General features: G+C 36.5%; 4 protein-coding genes across 7 annotated transcripts; 2 read left to right on the plus strand and 2 right to left on the minus strand.

The window, feature by feature from the left end:
* Positions 1-7: 7 nt before the first annotated feature.
* Ints4 (integrator complex subunit 4) lies at positions 8-3,816 on the plus strand. Its single transcript, XM_083037387.1, has 7 exons — positions 8-209; positions 304-722; positions 892-1,218; positions 1,305-1,569; positions 1,782-2,244; positions 2,393-2,879; positions 2,984-3,816. Exons 1-7 carry the CDS (start codon positions 159-161, stop codon positions 3,720-3,722), a joined length of 2,751 nt encoding a protein of 916 aa, XP_082893513.1. The 5' UTR covers positions 8-158; the 3' UTR covers positions 3,723-3,816.
* On the minus strand, positions 3,772-10,045 carry Nup214 (nuclear pore complex protein Nup214). 3 transcript variants are annotated; one of them, XM_083037386.1, is made up of 6 exons: positions 9,909-10,045; positions 9,131-9,433; positions 6,143-9,019; positions 4,822-6,082; positions 4,393-4,561; positions 3,772-4,182 (listed from the first exon to the last, which is right to left on the minus strand). In XM_083037386.1, exons 1-6 carry the CDS (start codon positions 9,939-9,941, stop codon positions 4,155-4,157), a joined length of 4,671 nt encoding a protein of 1,556 aa, XP_082893512.1. In that variant the 5' UTR covers positions 9,942-10,045; the 3' UTR covers positions 3,772-4,154. The 3 variants fall into 3 exon arrangements, with proteins under 3 accessions (XP_082893512.1, XP_082893511.1, XP_082893510.1); XM_083037385.1 differs by having other exon boundaries at positions 3,773-4,179; positions 4,822-9,019; XM_083037384.1 differs by having other exon boundaries at positions 3,773-4,182; positions 4,822-9,019.
* Positions 10,046-10,315: 270 nt separating this feature from the next.
* Positions 10,316-11,339, plus strand: Alg13 (Alg13 UDP-N-acetylglucosaminyltransferase subunit). The gene is made up of 2 exons (XM_083037391.1): positions 10,316-10,653; positions 10,785-11,339. Exons 1-2 carry the CDS (start codon positions 10,567-10,569, stop codon positions 11,199-11,201), a joined length of 504 nt encoding a protein of 167 aa, XP_082893517.1. The 5' UTR covers positions 10,316-10,566; the 3' UTR covers positions 11,202-11,339.
* A 364-nt stretch (positions 11,340-11,703) lies between these two features.
* On the minus strand, positions 11,704-14,333 carry Scsalpha1 (Succinyl-coenzyme A synthetase alpha subunit 1). Of its 2 annotated transcripts, none has more exons than XM_083037389.1 (7): positions 14,122-14,333; positions 13,066-13,301; positions 12,769-12,990; positions 12,561-12,665; positions 12,307-12,486; positions 12,033-12,167; positions 11,704-11,943 (listed from the first exon to the last, which is right to left on the minus strand). In XM_083037389.1, the coding sequence occupies exons 1-7, from the start codon at positions 14,156-14,158 to the stop codon at positions 11,857-11,859; spliced, it is 1,002 nt and encodes a 333-aa protein (XP_082893515.1). In that variant the 5' UTR covers positions 14,159-14,333; the 3' UTR covers positions 11,704-11,856. The 2 variants fall into 2 exon arrangements, with proteins under 2 accessions (XP_082893515.1, XP_082893514.1); XM_083037388.1 differs by lacking the exon at positions 14,122-14,333 and adding an exon at positions 13,551-13,991.
* Between the last annotated feature and the right edge of the window lie 86 nt (positions 14,334-14,419).

Here is a 14,419-nt window from a genome sequence, read left to right on the forward strand (position 1 = left end):
CGTATGTACCTGTGTATATATAGTACATAATAGTATGTCAGTAGATGACAGTGTGTCTGTAATCATCTGTAGTAAATTAAAAATATTATTTTTGAGAATTAAATTGATTCCAAAAAAATATTACATGCACTTATAATGGAATAAGGTATTTATTAATAATGGCAGCCCTAATGAAGAAACGAGTGCTAGCTGAATTTACTCAGAGTCAGGTAATTAGAATATTGTATATCATACTGTTTCTTTCTCTGTACAAGATATAAGTAAATTATGATTTTTTTATGAACCATAAATTTTTATCTGTAGGTTATAAATGAACCGCCAACTAAACGATTAAAAACACTAAGGCTATTGTCAACAACTGGTACAAAGAACGGTACCGAAAGCAGTTCAGCATTAGCTTATATAGAGTGTCTTGAGAAATGTAAGAGTGGAAATGATGCATTACAATTACTTGTTCGTATCTCGGATTCTATAGCATATATAGCACCGGAGGATGTTCCTATAGCTGTAAAGAAATTGACAGAAAGATTTGTCGTTGAGAGCGAAGCTGCAGTTCGAGCTAAGATTTTTTGGGTGTTTGCTGAATTGGGAGAAGTGACACCAGATATAGTGGAAAAGGCAAAAATTGTAAATGAAACGGCTGAACTTTTAAGAAATGAGGAATCCCATAGAGTAAAGAGTCAGGGATTAGCAACGTTATTAAAATTGGGAGATTATCAAAGGTATATAATTCCTTATCTTATCTCACTTCTTATATCTCTTTTCCATTTCCTTTTCACTTTTTTTCACAAAAATCAATTGTTATGTATGTGCAATTAGAATTTGTCTTAAAAAATAATACTTGTCTATATTGATAAGTTAATAAGAGCATGTTTTTTTTTTTTTTTTCAGGACACTTGTATTGAAAATTGCACAGGAGCATCTACCTGATACATGGCATGGAGTTCAAACACGGTGTCTTTCCATCATTGGACGTTATCTAACAGCAAATGCTGCTGATGATACTTTAACATTAATTGGCAATTATGCTCGTTCTCAAGATCCAAGAGTACGTGCTCAAGCTTTTGAAACCATGGCAGAACTGCACTCTCATAGAGGTTGTAGACTTCCGGCAAGTTTCTTTAGGGAAGCGTGTGCAGCTCTTCGGGATGATTATGAAATTGTACGCCGAGTTGTCTTGAAACTTATCTGGCTTTTGGGCAGGGAATATCCAGAAAAGTCAGTAACCTAGAGATATAAATATATTTAAAAAATAAATTTTTGATATATAAACTTATTTTACATACATAAACTTACTCTTACAGTATTGTTGTTGGATTTGATGGAGAAGATATACGTATGGTGGATTGTGCTTTTTCACAAATTTGCAGTCTCATGGGTGATTTATCGCCTCGTGTCAGAGCTTCAGCAATGTCTCTTCTAGGAACGATGAAAAGTGTATCCCGTCGTTATATAGAACAAGCAATGGATAAAAAACAAAAAGTAGTTGAAACAGACAGATCTGAAGTTGAAGAAAAAAGTGGATCTTGTGGGGCATTTATTCATGGTTTAGAAGATGAATTTTTAGAGGTAACTTTAGAGAGAATATAAATTCTCTTACTCAGTGCGATATACAAATACAAGACCATTTTGTTGAATCATCCATAAATAAAAGCTTTTTACTGATATATTTTAAACAATTTTATATAAACGAGAATTCATTTTTCAATTAAATTTTATCGCATCTATTTTTTTAATTTGCTTTCAATATTGATTTTTTTTGTAACTAAACTATATTTTAGGTAAGAACTGCAGCGGTTGAAGCGCTCTGCACGCTTTCATTAGAACAGCCGAGTATGGCTAGAGTTTCATTAGACTTTATGGTGGACATGTTCAATGATGAAATTCAGGACGTTAGATTAAGAGCTATCGAATCTTTGAGAAAAATGTCGGCGAGCGTGACTCTTCGAGAAGATCAATTGGAAACAATTTTAGGCGCGTTGGAAGATTTCTCGGGAGAAGTGAGAGAAGGTCTGCACGCTATGCTGGCCGCTAGTCATCTCGCCACCACAAACTGTCTTTACATGTGTGTTAATCGTTTGCTGGATAATCTGACTCGTTATCCTCAGGATAGAGAAAGTATTAGGAGTTGTTTGGCGGCATTAGGCGCGTCACATCCATACTTGACGTTGCCTCTGGTACCACAACTTCTCGGCCGACATCCTTTCTTCGATACACCCGAACCGGATGTAGATGAACCGTCCTGTATCCTTTTTTATATTTTTATTGCATTCATTTTATTTTATATTTCAAATATCTAAGACAATATTTATTGAATATATTTCATATATTCAATAAATATTCTTAGATTTTAAAATTGCACTCGATGATATCCTTAACTTTTTTATAACAGATGCAAGTGTGCTCGTTTTAATATTCAATGCAGCGTTACATTGTCCAAGTATGCACGCTTTATTTACGGAACATGCCTCCAAGCATTATCACTATTTGCGCGATACTATGCCGCATCTAGTTCCACGATTACGACCAGCACTTACGAGCGGCTCGGGAATTAAAATGGAAGATATGGATAACGAAGAAAATAGGGATAAACGTGGCCGAGAGTTTTTGGAGAAGATGGTAGCTGGAATCGAGAATGCCAGACCGGGAGGCAGAGTTCACACACAGCTTTTGGAAGCCGCGGCAATCGATCTTGATCGTTTAGCAGAGATGGATCATCACATGGAAGGTGCAGCACGTTTCACTGCCCTATATATTCGATGCCTGCTGTTGTTGAAGTCCGTTCTCAAAGAATTTTCCATCTTATCGGGGACGTCTATCTCGGCAAGCCCGATACCGAATACTAGCAACATTTCCGTTCTTCTTCAACACGCGCAAAAGTACGTGTTTTCAATACACTTTCGTCAAAAGTCATTTTATTAATTTTCATATAAGTAAAATTTTGCAGTTATGCTTATATCATTTTCGCATTTTTTTCTTTTAGATTACAACGCTTATTTAGTGGATTAGGCGAAACCGAAATGATATTGGCTAATGATATGTGGTTGAAAGTACTATCTATAGAATTGGTTCGAGTGACCAAGAGCGCGACTGGTAGCGCTTTACCATTGGCTCGTCATTTTCTATCAGAAGCCGACGCTTTGCCTCAAGATACATCGAGACTACCGCCGTTTTCCAAAGCTCTGGTTTTACAAATACCTAGCCTAGCGGACGTGAAGCCAGGTTCCTTGACACGGCTCCTGCTACCGTTGCTCTTGACACCGATGGCGCAAGGGGATGAACGATTGCCAAGACCATCAGTGACGACGCGTTTCTGTCGAGCACATATCGAAGAACCAAGGGGTGATGCCGATGCTGCGTTAAAATTCACGGGCGGTCTCTTATTGGGAATCCCTCTGAATGCCAAGATATTGAATCTACGCGATCCGGCTACACTACGAATAAAGCTGAGACACCCGGATCAACAAGTGCAATTATTATTACCGCGACAGTCGGATTTGCGTATGCAGCATTCCGATCAGAAAGATTATAGATTGAGGACGACGGTTCTTCTATCGCATCAAGTATGGATGGAGCCTTGTAATGTAGAAATTTCTCTCGCATTATTGGTGCCATCGTCATCGATTTGTACACATCCGCCTTTAGATGACCCATGCGTGATTGATCTATGTAAACCTACTAAGGTATCAATTGCACCGAAAGCCATTAAAAGAGGCATATGATTACATCATTATTATTACAATAATTATCTGTATACTTCTCTTTTCAATAGTTTATTTTGTACATGTCTTTATAGATTAAAATTTAATATTTTACTATTTTTCACACTTGAGTGAGAAATAGCAATAAAAAGTATAAGATAATAAATTGTCTTTTGTCATTACCTCTCACTTAATACAAACATGATCAAGTAGCGTTCTATGCTCGAATTATAATATTGAATTATTTTATATTATAAAATCTAATTTTGTTCTCATTTATTACAACAGTACAAGATATATATATATAGGGCATATTTTTTTTCATAAAAAGTATCTTTTTAGATATAAAATAATTACGCACCCGATTTGTAATTAGATCATTCTTGGCTTCTATTCAGTGTGAATGATATATAGTAGTTTTAAAAATAAGTTAGCCGCACAACCGTACTTTCTTCACCTCCAACTAGAGAACGAGCTGCTGCTGAAATAAAATAATTATTTGTTATTTGCATTTTTACATATGTTTCTTCTTCTTCCATTATTAATATTGTATCAACTTGTGTGATCGATTTAAAATTTACTAATATAAATAATTAATAATTTAATAAGTAACGAATAATTACTAATAATAAATAACCCCCCCCCACCCAATAATTAAAAATTTATTAATATTAATGTAAATACTACATACGCAGTGAATGTAGGTTTCTCTGGTTCTGGACTCTTTTGGGCTAAACTACCAAAACTGAGACCACCCGATTGATTGGCCAAAGATTCAAATGTACTGCTGCCTTCTCCGAATACTTTCGGCATATTTTCCATTGTAGAACCACCTTGCATAACGGATGAACTTCCAAATCCTATTTATAAAATTTCTTTTTTATTATAATAGGTATGCAAGATGATGTAATTAATTCTCTGACATTTAGAATTAATTTTTGTTTCATAAGATTAATAAGAATATTGTATACACGTTTTTTAGTTGAATTTAATGCAACATAATAAGGTTTTCCTCTCTTTTTCACTCATATAAAAATCCTTGAAGATAAGAATGTAAAATGTTATGTATTTGCATGCATTTTGAGAATATTATAATAATATAAAAACTACAGTTATTTACCTATGCCAGGAGACTCAAACGTAGGGGATGAGCCGAAACTAGTTCCAAAAACAGGCTTCGACGCACCGAACATTGGCGATGCTCCAAAGACCGGTTTGGTGCCGAAGGTAGAAGCGGGTTGTCCCAAAGCGGGTTGATTACCGCCAAGTACAGGTTGCTGTATCGGAGACGTGTTAGGCATAGTAGACCTGAAGACATTCGTATTCGCGGAAGTACCGATCATCGAAGACGCGTTACTCGTCGCACCACCAAACGGAGAAGTAGACGGAGATGTGTTTGCCGTCCCGCCGAACATAATACCGGATTTCGGTGTACCGGTGTCGAATATAGATCCCGACGGAGATGCTGATGCACCGATTCCCGTCGCGTTACCCCCGAAGATATTTCCGCTCGGGGGAGACAAAGGTGTTGATCCGAAGATGGAGTTCATGCTGTTGCCTCCAAATATAGAAGGGCTGGAGGATGTTGAAGCTGGCACGTTGGAGAACACGGAACTCGGGCTATTACCAAACGGCGTTGACGCAGGATTGATTATCGGTTTCCCGAAGACGTTCACTGCAGACGGCGAGGATATCTGAACGCTCGGGAATTGTGCATTTGACACCGGAGATGCTACCGGGCTGCTTTTACTGAATGCTGGTGTAATCGAGACTGTCGATGTCGCCGCAGCCGTCGTCGTCGTCGTCGTCGTCAACGTCGTTGCCGAAAGAATGCCGAATGGAATTGTAGAGGTACTCGAGCTAATTCCAAAACTCGTGGCTGGTATACTAGTAACGGTACTTTCACCAAACGTTGGCTTACTCAAGGAACTCTGGAAAGGAGCCGGGGTGCTGCTGCTTACAGATGCTGCCGATGAAGAAGTGACAGTAAGACCGGCGGACATGTTTGACGCGAATCCACTGAATACTGATGCGGTCGATGCCGGAGTTGACGTTCCGAATGAAGGAGTAATCGACGGAAAAGCGACTGCACTAAAGGTCGTTGTAGCAGGCAGTGTCGTAGTCGTCATTTCTGGAAGCGTACTCTTTATGAGAGTTTGGCCGCCAAATATCGGTGTCGCGGATAATGAAGTTGCAGGAACCTGAGTAGCTAAGGATCCAAAATTAAGTGCCTTCGCTTCAGACGTGGTAATCTTCTCGATGGTGACCGGGTTGATGGGTGGTATCTCCATCGATTTACGTTGAGTGGTGCTCGGATCTACAAGGCTGATAGTAAGTCCGCCGATAGTTGTAATAGGTGCAACAGCAGTCATCGCGGGAGCCTGTGTTGTTACAACAGAAGTCAGTGCAGCAAAACTCGGGGAAGACGCGATCGTATTTACCTTTCCGTCGACGTTGTTGCTCGAATTCGTCGGTTGAAGAGTGAATGACAGAACCGAAAAATCTATTGGCGTTTGCAGCGGTGCCTGAACCGCCGTTGCGGATGGTTCCACGGGGGGTTTCGAATAAGCGAAGGACAGAGACGTCGCGTCGAGAGCAATTCCAGAGGATGAATTCTTCGTAACAGATGGAACGTTAGGTGTAGCGAAACTGAATGTAGCAGCAGCATCTGTCTTCACGGCTGGTGCTACGGAGAGCGATGGAAGATTACGAACAATTCCACCGATACGAGCAGCCTCCACTAACGAATATTCCGTTGATAATACATCCTTCAATATTCCAGTCGAGGATAAAGGAGATTCCGCAACTTTAGGGATGCTATCGTTGATCGTAGATTCCTTATTGCTTCTAACAGTTGCGTCTGTAACAGGAGATTTTGGAAAAATGTTATCTTGAGATTTTAGCGCTGGCGTTCCGAACGTGATAGACGACGGGAAGTTAACATTAAGATCCTGCTTCGGTTTGGATTGGGATGCTATGGAAGCTGCTGCTGCTGCTGCTGCTGCTAGAATAGGCTTCTTATCCGTTTGTTTGACAGACATCGCGGGAGAAAACGAGACGGTTGTGGGAAGCGGCTTCTGCTGCTGAGTTTTGTTCTGGGTAACGATACTATTGTTCGTATCGGACGAACCGATTCTCGCAACGATACTGTTCAACGAAGCGAGGGGACTTTGTGACTTGATCTGCTTCTCGACCACAGTCTGCTGCTTGACGACGGTACTTTGTTTAACAATCGGTGGTTCGGTCTTGGTCTTAGCCTCAGTGACCGCAGAACTGAGAGATGCTAAGGAAGACAGTGTGGCTTTTAAACGATCTTGAATCGGTGACGGATTTACTGGCTTAATAATTCTCGGGGAGGATTCGGTGAGCAATGCCTTTAGCTTGATTTGCTTTTCACGCGTGAAACTTAGAGTTCTCGAGGCGATGGTTTTACAGCGAGCGTCAATAACGTTGGTTTTTCGTATGGTCGATGATTTCTCGTGCGAATTCAAACGTAAATTGACCATCGAACGATTAAGACTGGATACATCACCAGTTGTGTACTGCACTGAGCGATTAAGAGATTTCCATCGTCGCGAAATTTGCTCGAGCTTCTCTTTTTCTTTCGTAATAATATTGTTATGTATCAAAAGATTCTGATACACGTATTCCAAGCTAGGAATTTTCATCCTCGACCTCTCCTGTGCTTTATGCTCCGACCATTCCAGATCCAAAATTTTACTAACCTGATTGAGCTGCGTCTGTGTGTAATAATAACATCGTTGTAGATCTGCTATTTTGCTGTTATCGTTGCAATTTCTTCCGGTAATGTCAGTAGTAGCTGCATTCTTTGATTTAGTCTCTTCGACCCATGCAAACGACTGAAGTAACAGAGCCTTTAAGTACGCTGTATCACTGGACAAACTGTTAGTAGTGTCTTTTAAATCTCTTAAGAACTGTTCTATGACGGTGGATGTTTCTCCGAGTCGTTTCTTTTCTTCGTCCGTACCACATTCCCATACTTGCGGTTCCAATCTATTTCGTAATTCTTTCTCGAACAATGCTTGCTCTTGCAAATAAGCTCGCATTCGTATACTGTCATCTATGGAGGCATTCTGTTCTATCACTTGCGGCGAGCTTGTTTCTTTATCCACTACTACTGATTTGGTTTCTGTTTTTGTAGATTCTGGCACTGTTTCTTTGGGTGCAACAGGCTTTGTGATCGCGAGGAGCGCAGTTTTTTCTTCTTGCGACTTCGGTTGTATTATCGGCTGCTCTACAGGTTGTTGAAAGAATCCTGCTGCTTTCAGAGAATCGCCAAATATATTCGTCATCGGAGCGGTTTTTGATCGTTCAGGTACGATCTCCGGTTGCTTCGGACGTGGTGTACTGGTCACCGCAGTATTCATAGTAAATGATACTTCCGGGGCTAAAGTACTAGGCTGCGACGAAATTGGTGCCGTAATAATCTCCGTAGGACGTACATTGATGGCGGGACAGTTGGGTGCCAAGTTGACCATGTGAAAGCTGCATAATTGTCCAGATGTTCCAAGAATATGTAAAATGGGGACTGGATGTGGCAGCGTGGACTCTGTACCCCATGGTAATTTGTTAGTCGAAGATTTGTCCACAGCTAGACCCATAGGATAAATTTCCGTGGTTCTCATCAGAGGCAATTGAGCCCTACCACTGTCAACCAATTGCCATTGATTCCAATTTGCTCCCCCGTCTGTAGTTCCTAATACAGCTATCTCACTACTGGTGCTACTACCTGCTATGATAAGTCCCCATTCCGGCACATGCTCAAAATAATAACGAAGAACACTTCCTTCTCCCTCGGCGTCAGGAAAGCCATATGTGATATCTTCATAACATGTAAACATAGCGTTTACTTCTCCTTTTGGTGCATCAATGATGAGAACATTTGTGTGCCGTTCGCTGTTCAGATACGCAGCACAGAATTGATAATTACTGATCCACAATATACTAATCACTTCTCCAATAGATGGCGAGGGACCCGCAATAGTTCTAGCAATCTTCAAGGTATCTGGTTTCAGTTGTATGATATCTCCATTTTTGCAACCCACTGCTACTTGTTTGCCTTTGGGACTCCAGGCTGCACACACAGCCTGTGGTTCGTTCGACATTTTTGACAGTATAGATATTTTTGGTACAGAATTTTCTCTTGCTTCTTCATCTAGTTTTATTTGGAAACTGCCAATAGTACAATTACTAGTGACAGTGCAAAGCATCGTAGGTACAGTAGGATTCCATCGTATATCCGTCATATAACTGTCTAAATTGTTGGATGATGTTATTTCAAATAACAAGTTGAGACTCTGAAAATTAATATATTGATTAATAACGAAAAATATTCAATTTCAAAATATCTCTATAATAATAAGTTTAAAATATTCAAGACTTTTAAAAAAAATATGCTACGTGCATACATTTCTAGCTAGTGAATGGGCATCATATATCAATATTATAGGCTTCAGCGCTACTGCTATAGCAATATAATTATAATCACAATTAATTGCAATTTTTGATATAACGCCTGGTAATTGAAGTTCTATCTTCCATTCTGCATTATTCTCCTCTGCTGGTTTTAAGACAGTAATTTTATCATTATGTCCAATATAAAGCAATCCTCGTTTTTTGTCAGCCACAAGAAGATTACAAGCAGTAGGAATATATGCAGGAGTTTTCAAATCAAATATTTGAGATATATTTGATTGTTTAAATAGAAATTCCTGAAACAAGAACAATAAATAATAAGAGTTGATAATCATTTACGCATATATATATATATACACACATATACACTTTATAGTATTTATAAATTTGTTATATTCGATTTTTATTGTATCAAAAACAGACATTGCGTAAACCTTTTTAAAAATGATTTATTGCATTTGAGAACTTTGTTAAGCAATAAATTGATATACACATTCTTACATAATCTAATTAGTCCAAAGTTTAGACACTTTAAAGGTCACTATATCATTTATACAATATATCTATTAAATGTTTATACAATTGACGAAAAAATAATTTATTTCGTAAGAGAAGATGAGTTAAAAGAATGTAAAATAGATGATTATGAGTAGTTGCGCGTATAATATAGTTTTCAATGAAAGAGAAAATATTTAATACAACATTCGCGCCGGTTGTACTACGATTTATTAGACGCATAAATTTCTGTTATAATAAAGTGACGCATGATACCTGCACATATATTGGATCCGGCGCTGTCTTCATTTCTAGATGTTTTATAATGTTTTCTCATAAATAACGAATAATAACAGTAAATAAGATCAAACGTATATCCAATGCGGAGTACACGTTCTAACCAAATTTCAACAGATCCAACAAGCACTGAAATACAACTTTCATGATAGCAGTTTGGATTGTGAAAATATAAAGTGGTCACATTCACAATAAACGAAGGATGTCCACTTGCATTAAGCCCGTAGCATACTGTGCATTATCGCATCTTGATTAACCAATGAAAATACAGCTTGTAGATATATACATATATATATATATATACATTAGATATATACACATATAAAAATAAGCTAGGCTTATTTAATTCAGATTTTCGATGCAATTATATAAAATCGAAATTAAAATGACCTAAATTAGCGATTTTTTTTTTTTTTTTCTAAATTGGAGAAAGAGAATCCTTTACTGACAAAAAAAATCAAATTAACCTTGCTACGTTGATGTAATAGGATGAATTGGTTGACAATTGACATAAACTTTTGCATGTATAGTGCTTTAATTAATTCGAATATTTAAATAAAAAAGGAAAGAACAAAAAATAAAAAATAAATCATTGTTTCGATTTCTCCTGCATAAAGCAGTGTAAATACGACACACAATGTCAGATAAAATGGTATTTGTTACAGTTGGCACAACAAAATTCGATAATTTAATAACTACCGTACTAAGTAGCGCAGTTTTAGAGGTACATGTTATAACAATATTATTTACACTTATTTTTTTTCAATGTAACGATTGATTATCTAGCTTATATTATATAAAATATAATTTATTAGAATGTAACTGTTATGCTTATAATTACTATCACAATTTTAGGCCCTATCAGCGTGTAATTACAGACATCTGATTTTGCAAATTGGCAATAGCAGTTTAGAACCTGACTGCACTGCACGTTATGGTTTCCATAAAATAGAAACATTTAAATTAAGTCCATCCATTGGAAAGTATATGCAATCGGCAGATCTTGTGATAAGCCACGCAGGTGCAGGAAGTGTACTGGAAGCTTTGGAAAAACGCAAACATTTAATTGTAGTGATCAATGATCTTCTCATGGACAATCACCAAATAGAACTAGCCGAGCAGCTGTACAAGGATGAATATTTATATTACTGTACTTGTCAAAATTTGCTGCACATTGTACAAACAATGGACTTGACAAAATTGAAACCATTTGTTAATGACAAGAGCGCGGATATTGCTAATTTTATTAATAAAATAATGGGATTTAGGTGATGAAATAGTTTTGTCTTTCATAAAAAATGTAGGAATATTGATTGTTTTATAAAAGTCAAATAGCTGTGGGAACAAACAGCAATATTTATATATATTTCAATTTTTAACATGTTTTACAATAAAGATACATGATCCATAGAGTTTAGATTTATTAATGTGTAATATATTATGCTTGATATAATTTACAATAATAATAAAATACTTAAACAACCGTTCTTCAAAAAACTATGTATTACATCATAGAAAAATTTATAACTTTGCATTAGTCAAAACTGTGACAGATCAATGGCAGTTTAACGTTCCCTTAGATAATTTGTAAATTATTCTTGATGGATATCTGCCACTATTAACGCAACAGCTAATTCTTTAAAAGTATTATAAATGATTATGCTTGCAGTTAAAACAAATTCAGTTCTTTAAAAAATATCAGTATCTTCTATATTTAACTTTGATCTATATATATATTGTATATATATGTATATGGCAATGAGAACAGTTGATATATCATTAGTAAGTGAAATAATTTTCACACTTTAATATATTACACTACTATGTTCTGTGTGAGTTATTGCTGTATGGTGTACTTTCAATTTATTTTTCATGAAGATACATGAACATGAAGAAAACTACACAGAATTATAGTAGTGCACATGTTTTAATTACAGATCAAACCAAGTCGTGTCATTTCCTTCAGAAGTTCATTACCCATTTGTGCAGGACTTCTTGTCACTATTACACCAGCCTAATAATTAAGCTCATGTATATTGTCAATTCAAAATTTTGTTTTACATATAATACTAATGAAATGTATGAATGTAAATTGTTACTCACTTTTTCAAGTGCATTAATTTTATCTTGTGCACCACCCCTTCCTCCTGAGATTATAGCACCAGCATGTCCCATTCTTCGTCCAGGTGGTGCAGTAATACCAGCGATGAATGATACTACTGGCTTAGCTTTTCCACCCTACAGCATAATACATATGTTATAAAAATTAAGCAAAATATGACATATTAAATTTTGATGGGCTCGAGGACAAATTAAGACAGGATTTGATTAGGATGGACTGGGATTTGGGTACCAATAATTGAGAACAGCAACCAACAGTATTCTTCTCGATGAGATATTCCGCTGCTAATTCTTCCGCACTGCCACCAATCTCTCCTATCATTATGATACCATCGCAATCTGGATCAGTAAGAAATACATCTAAACAATCGATGAAATCAGTGCCGTTGAATGGATCACCTCCGATACCAACACATAATGTTTGCCCAAGTCCAGCCTTGAAGCAAAAAGCATTTCTGTAATATATTTAATATCTTATTAAGATATGTAATTATTGAAATATATGCTTACAAGGGTCGTTTGATTCACAGCCTCATAAGTTAGAGTTCCTGATCTTGAGACAATACCAATCTTTCCTTTTTGATGTATATGGCCAGGCATAATACCAATTTTACACTAGAACATTATATAAAATAACTAAATAAATATATTATTTTAATATATAATAAATATTTTATTCTAAAAAAAAATCAGACATCTAAAGTTTCTGCATACATACCTGTTCAGGTGCTATGATTCCAGGGCAGTTTGGACCAATTAAACGCGACTTATTTTGCTCAAGCAATCGTCTCTTTACTTTAACCATATCATGCTGAGGAATACCCTCTGTAATACAAACAATTAAAGGCATCTCAGCATCAATTGACTCCATAATGGCTGATGCTGCAGCTGGAGGAGGAACATAAATAACTGATGCACTAGCTCCAGTTGTTTCTTTCGCCTATAAAATATAATAGTTGATTTAAATACTATGGAAAATAAATATTGTAAAATGTAAAAGAATAGTGATACTCACTTCCTTAACTGTCTTAAATACTGGCTTTCCAAGATGCTCCGTACCTGCCTTTTTAGGACTAACTCCACCTACTATCTTTGTACCATAATCAAGAGCTTGTTGACAATGGAAAGTTCCTTGCTTTCCAGTAAAACCTTGACATATCACTTTGGTATTTGCATCAATTTTTAAATTCTTCCTAGTGTCTGTATAATTAAATCTCACCTGAGAGCGTAATAAATTTCCACAGTTCCTGACTGAAAAATTATAAAAGATAATTGTAACATCATATAATAATAATAAATACTAATAAGTCTATTACAATAGAATCAAGATATTGTATGTGAGAGTTAATAAATAAATAGAATATATTTATTACTTAAAATATATACGCAAATATGGTATTAAAAAACTCATATTATACAATATATAAACTATCTTTTAAAGCAAAAATATATTTAACAATATTATATAAAGATTGAAAATAAAAAGTATATTTATATTGCCCTTGTTATTCTTAGCAGTATCAAGTTTCAAGATTTCTAGCTGCAGTCTTCTCATTGCAAATTATATGCAATGAATGTTATCTGACATTTCACGAGTATCATGAAAGAAAATAATGAACAAATTGATTGAAATGTATACATATGTAATTCAAAACGTTCAGTACTATAAGAAGAAGATAAGAAAGATTAATGTGTATGAAAGGGGATAGATATCGTTAAAACTGCACGAGAGTTATCGTCGTCACGATTATTATTATTACGGGGGAGAACAAATCATCCAATTGCTTCTCGCATATCACGTAGATAAGCTCGTATATTGTTCTTAATTAGGGAAGCGCGCATTTTCCCACAAGATGCGATTCTCCACGGCGGAATGATGTCCTTTCTTATATAATAAAATGTTATTATGACAAGTGAGCTGTCAGCATTATTTTTAGTTCACAGGCTGCGCATGGCGTAATCATAACAAAAAAAGGGCTCGGAATATTGCTGCTTAATGTACAAGAGTGAAAGGAACATTGGAGAAACGAGGAGATATCGCGGGATCTAGGAGAAAAATTAACGCGCCCACCTGTAAATTTTGAAAATGCCCTGGCAGCCACAGCCATCTTTCAATTTGTCCTTTCCGCTGAGGAGACAATGTTGAAAATTAAATTAATAACGGACCACCATTAAAAGTAATATAGGTACTGCGATCTGAGAAAAAGGTCAAGTCCAGGAGAGAATATCATATACAGACAACACACAGATATTGTGCAGAGTTGGCTCGATCGACCCATGAACTTGTCAAGAAAATAGAATCGAAGATCGCTCTTTAAACGTCAGCTGATTGGCTGAGCATGAAGGACTTGTTCTACTGACGAATTTCC

The sequence above is a fragment of the Prenolepis imparis genome, unplaced genomic scaffold, assembly GCF_030444845.1.
Source record: "Prenolepis imparis isolate NDT839.2.m4 unplaced genomic scaffold, iyPreImpa1.0 SCAF_5, whole genome shotgun sequence".
Taxonomy (NCBI): domain Eukaryota; kingdom Metazoa; phylum Arthropoda; class Insecta; order Hymenoptera; family Formicidae; genus Prenolepis; species Prenolepis imparis.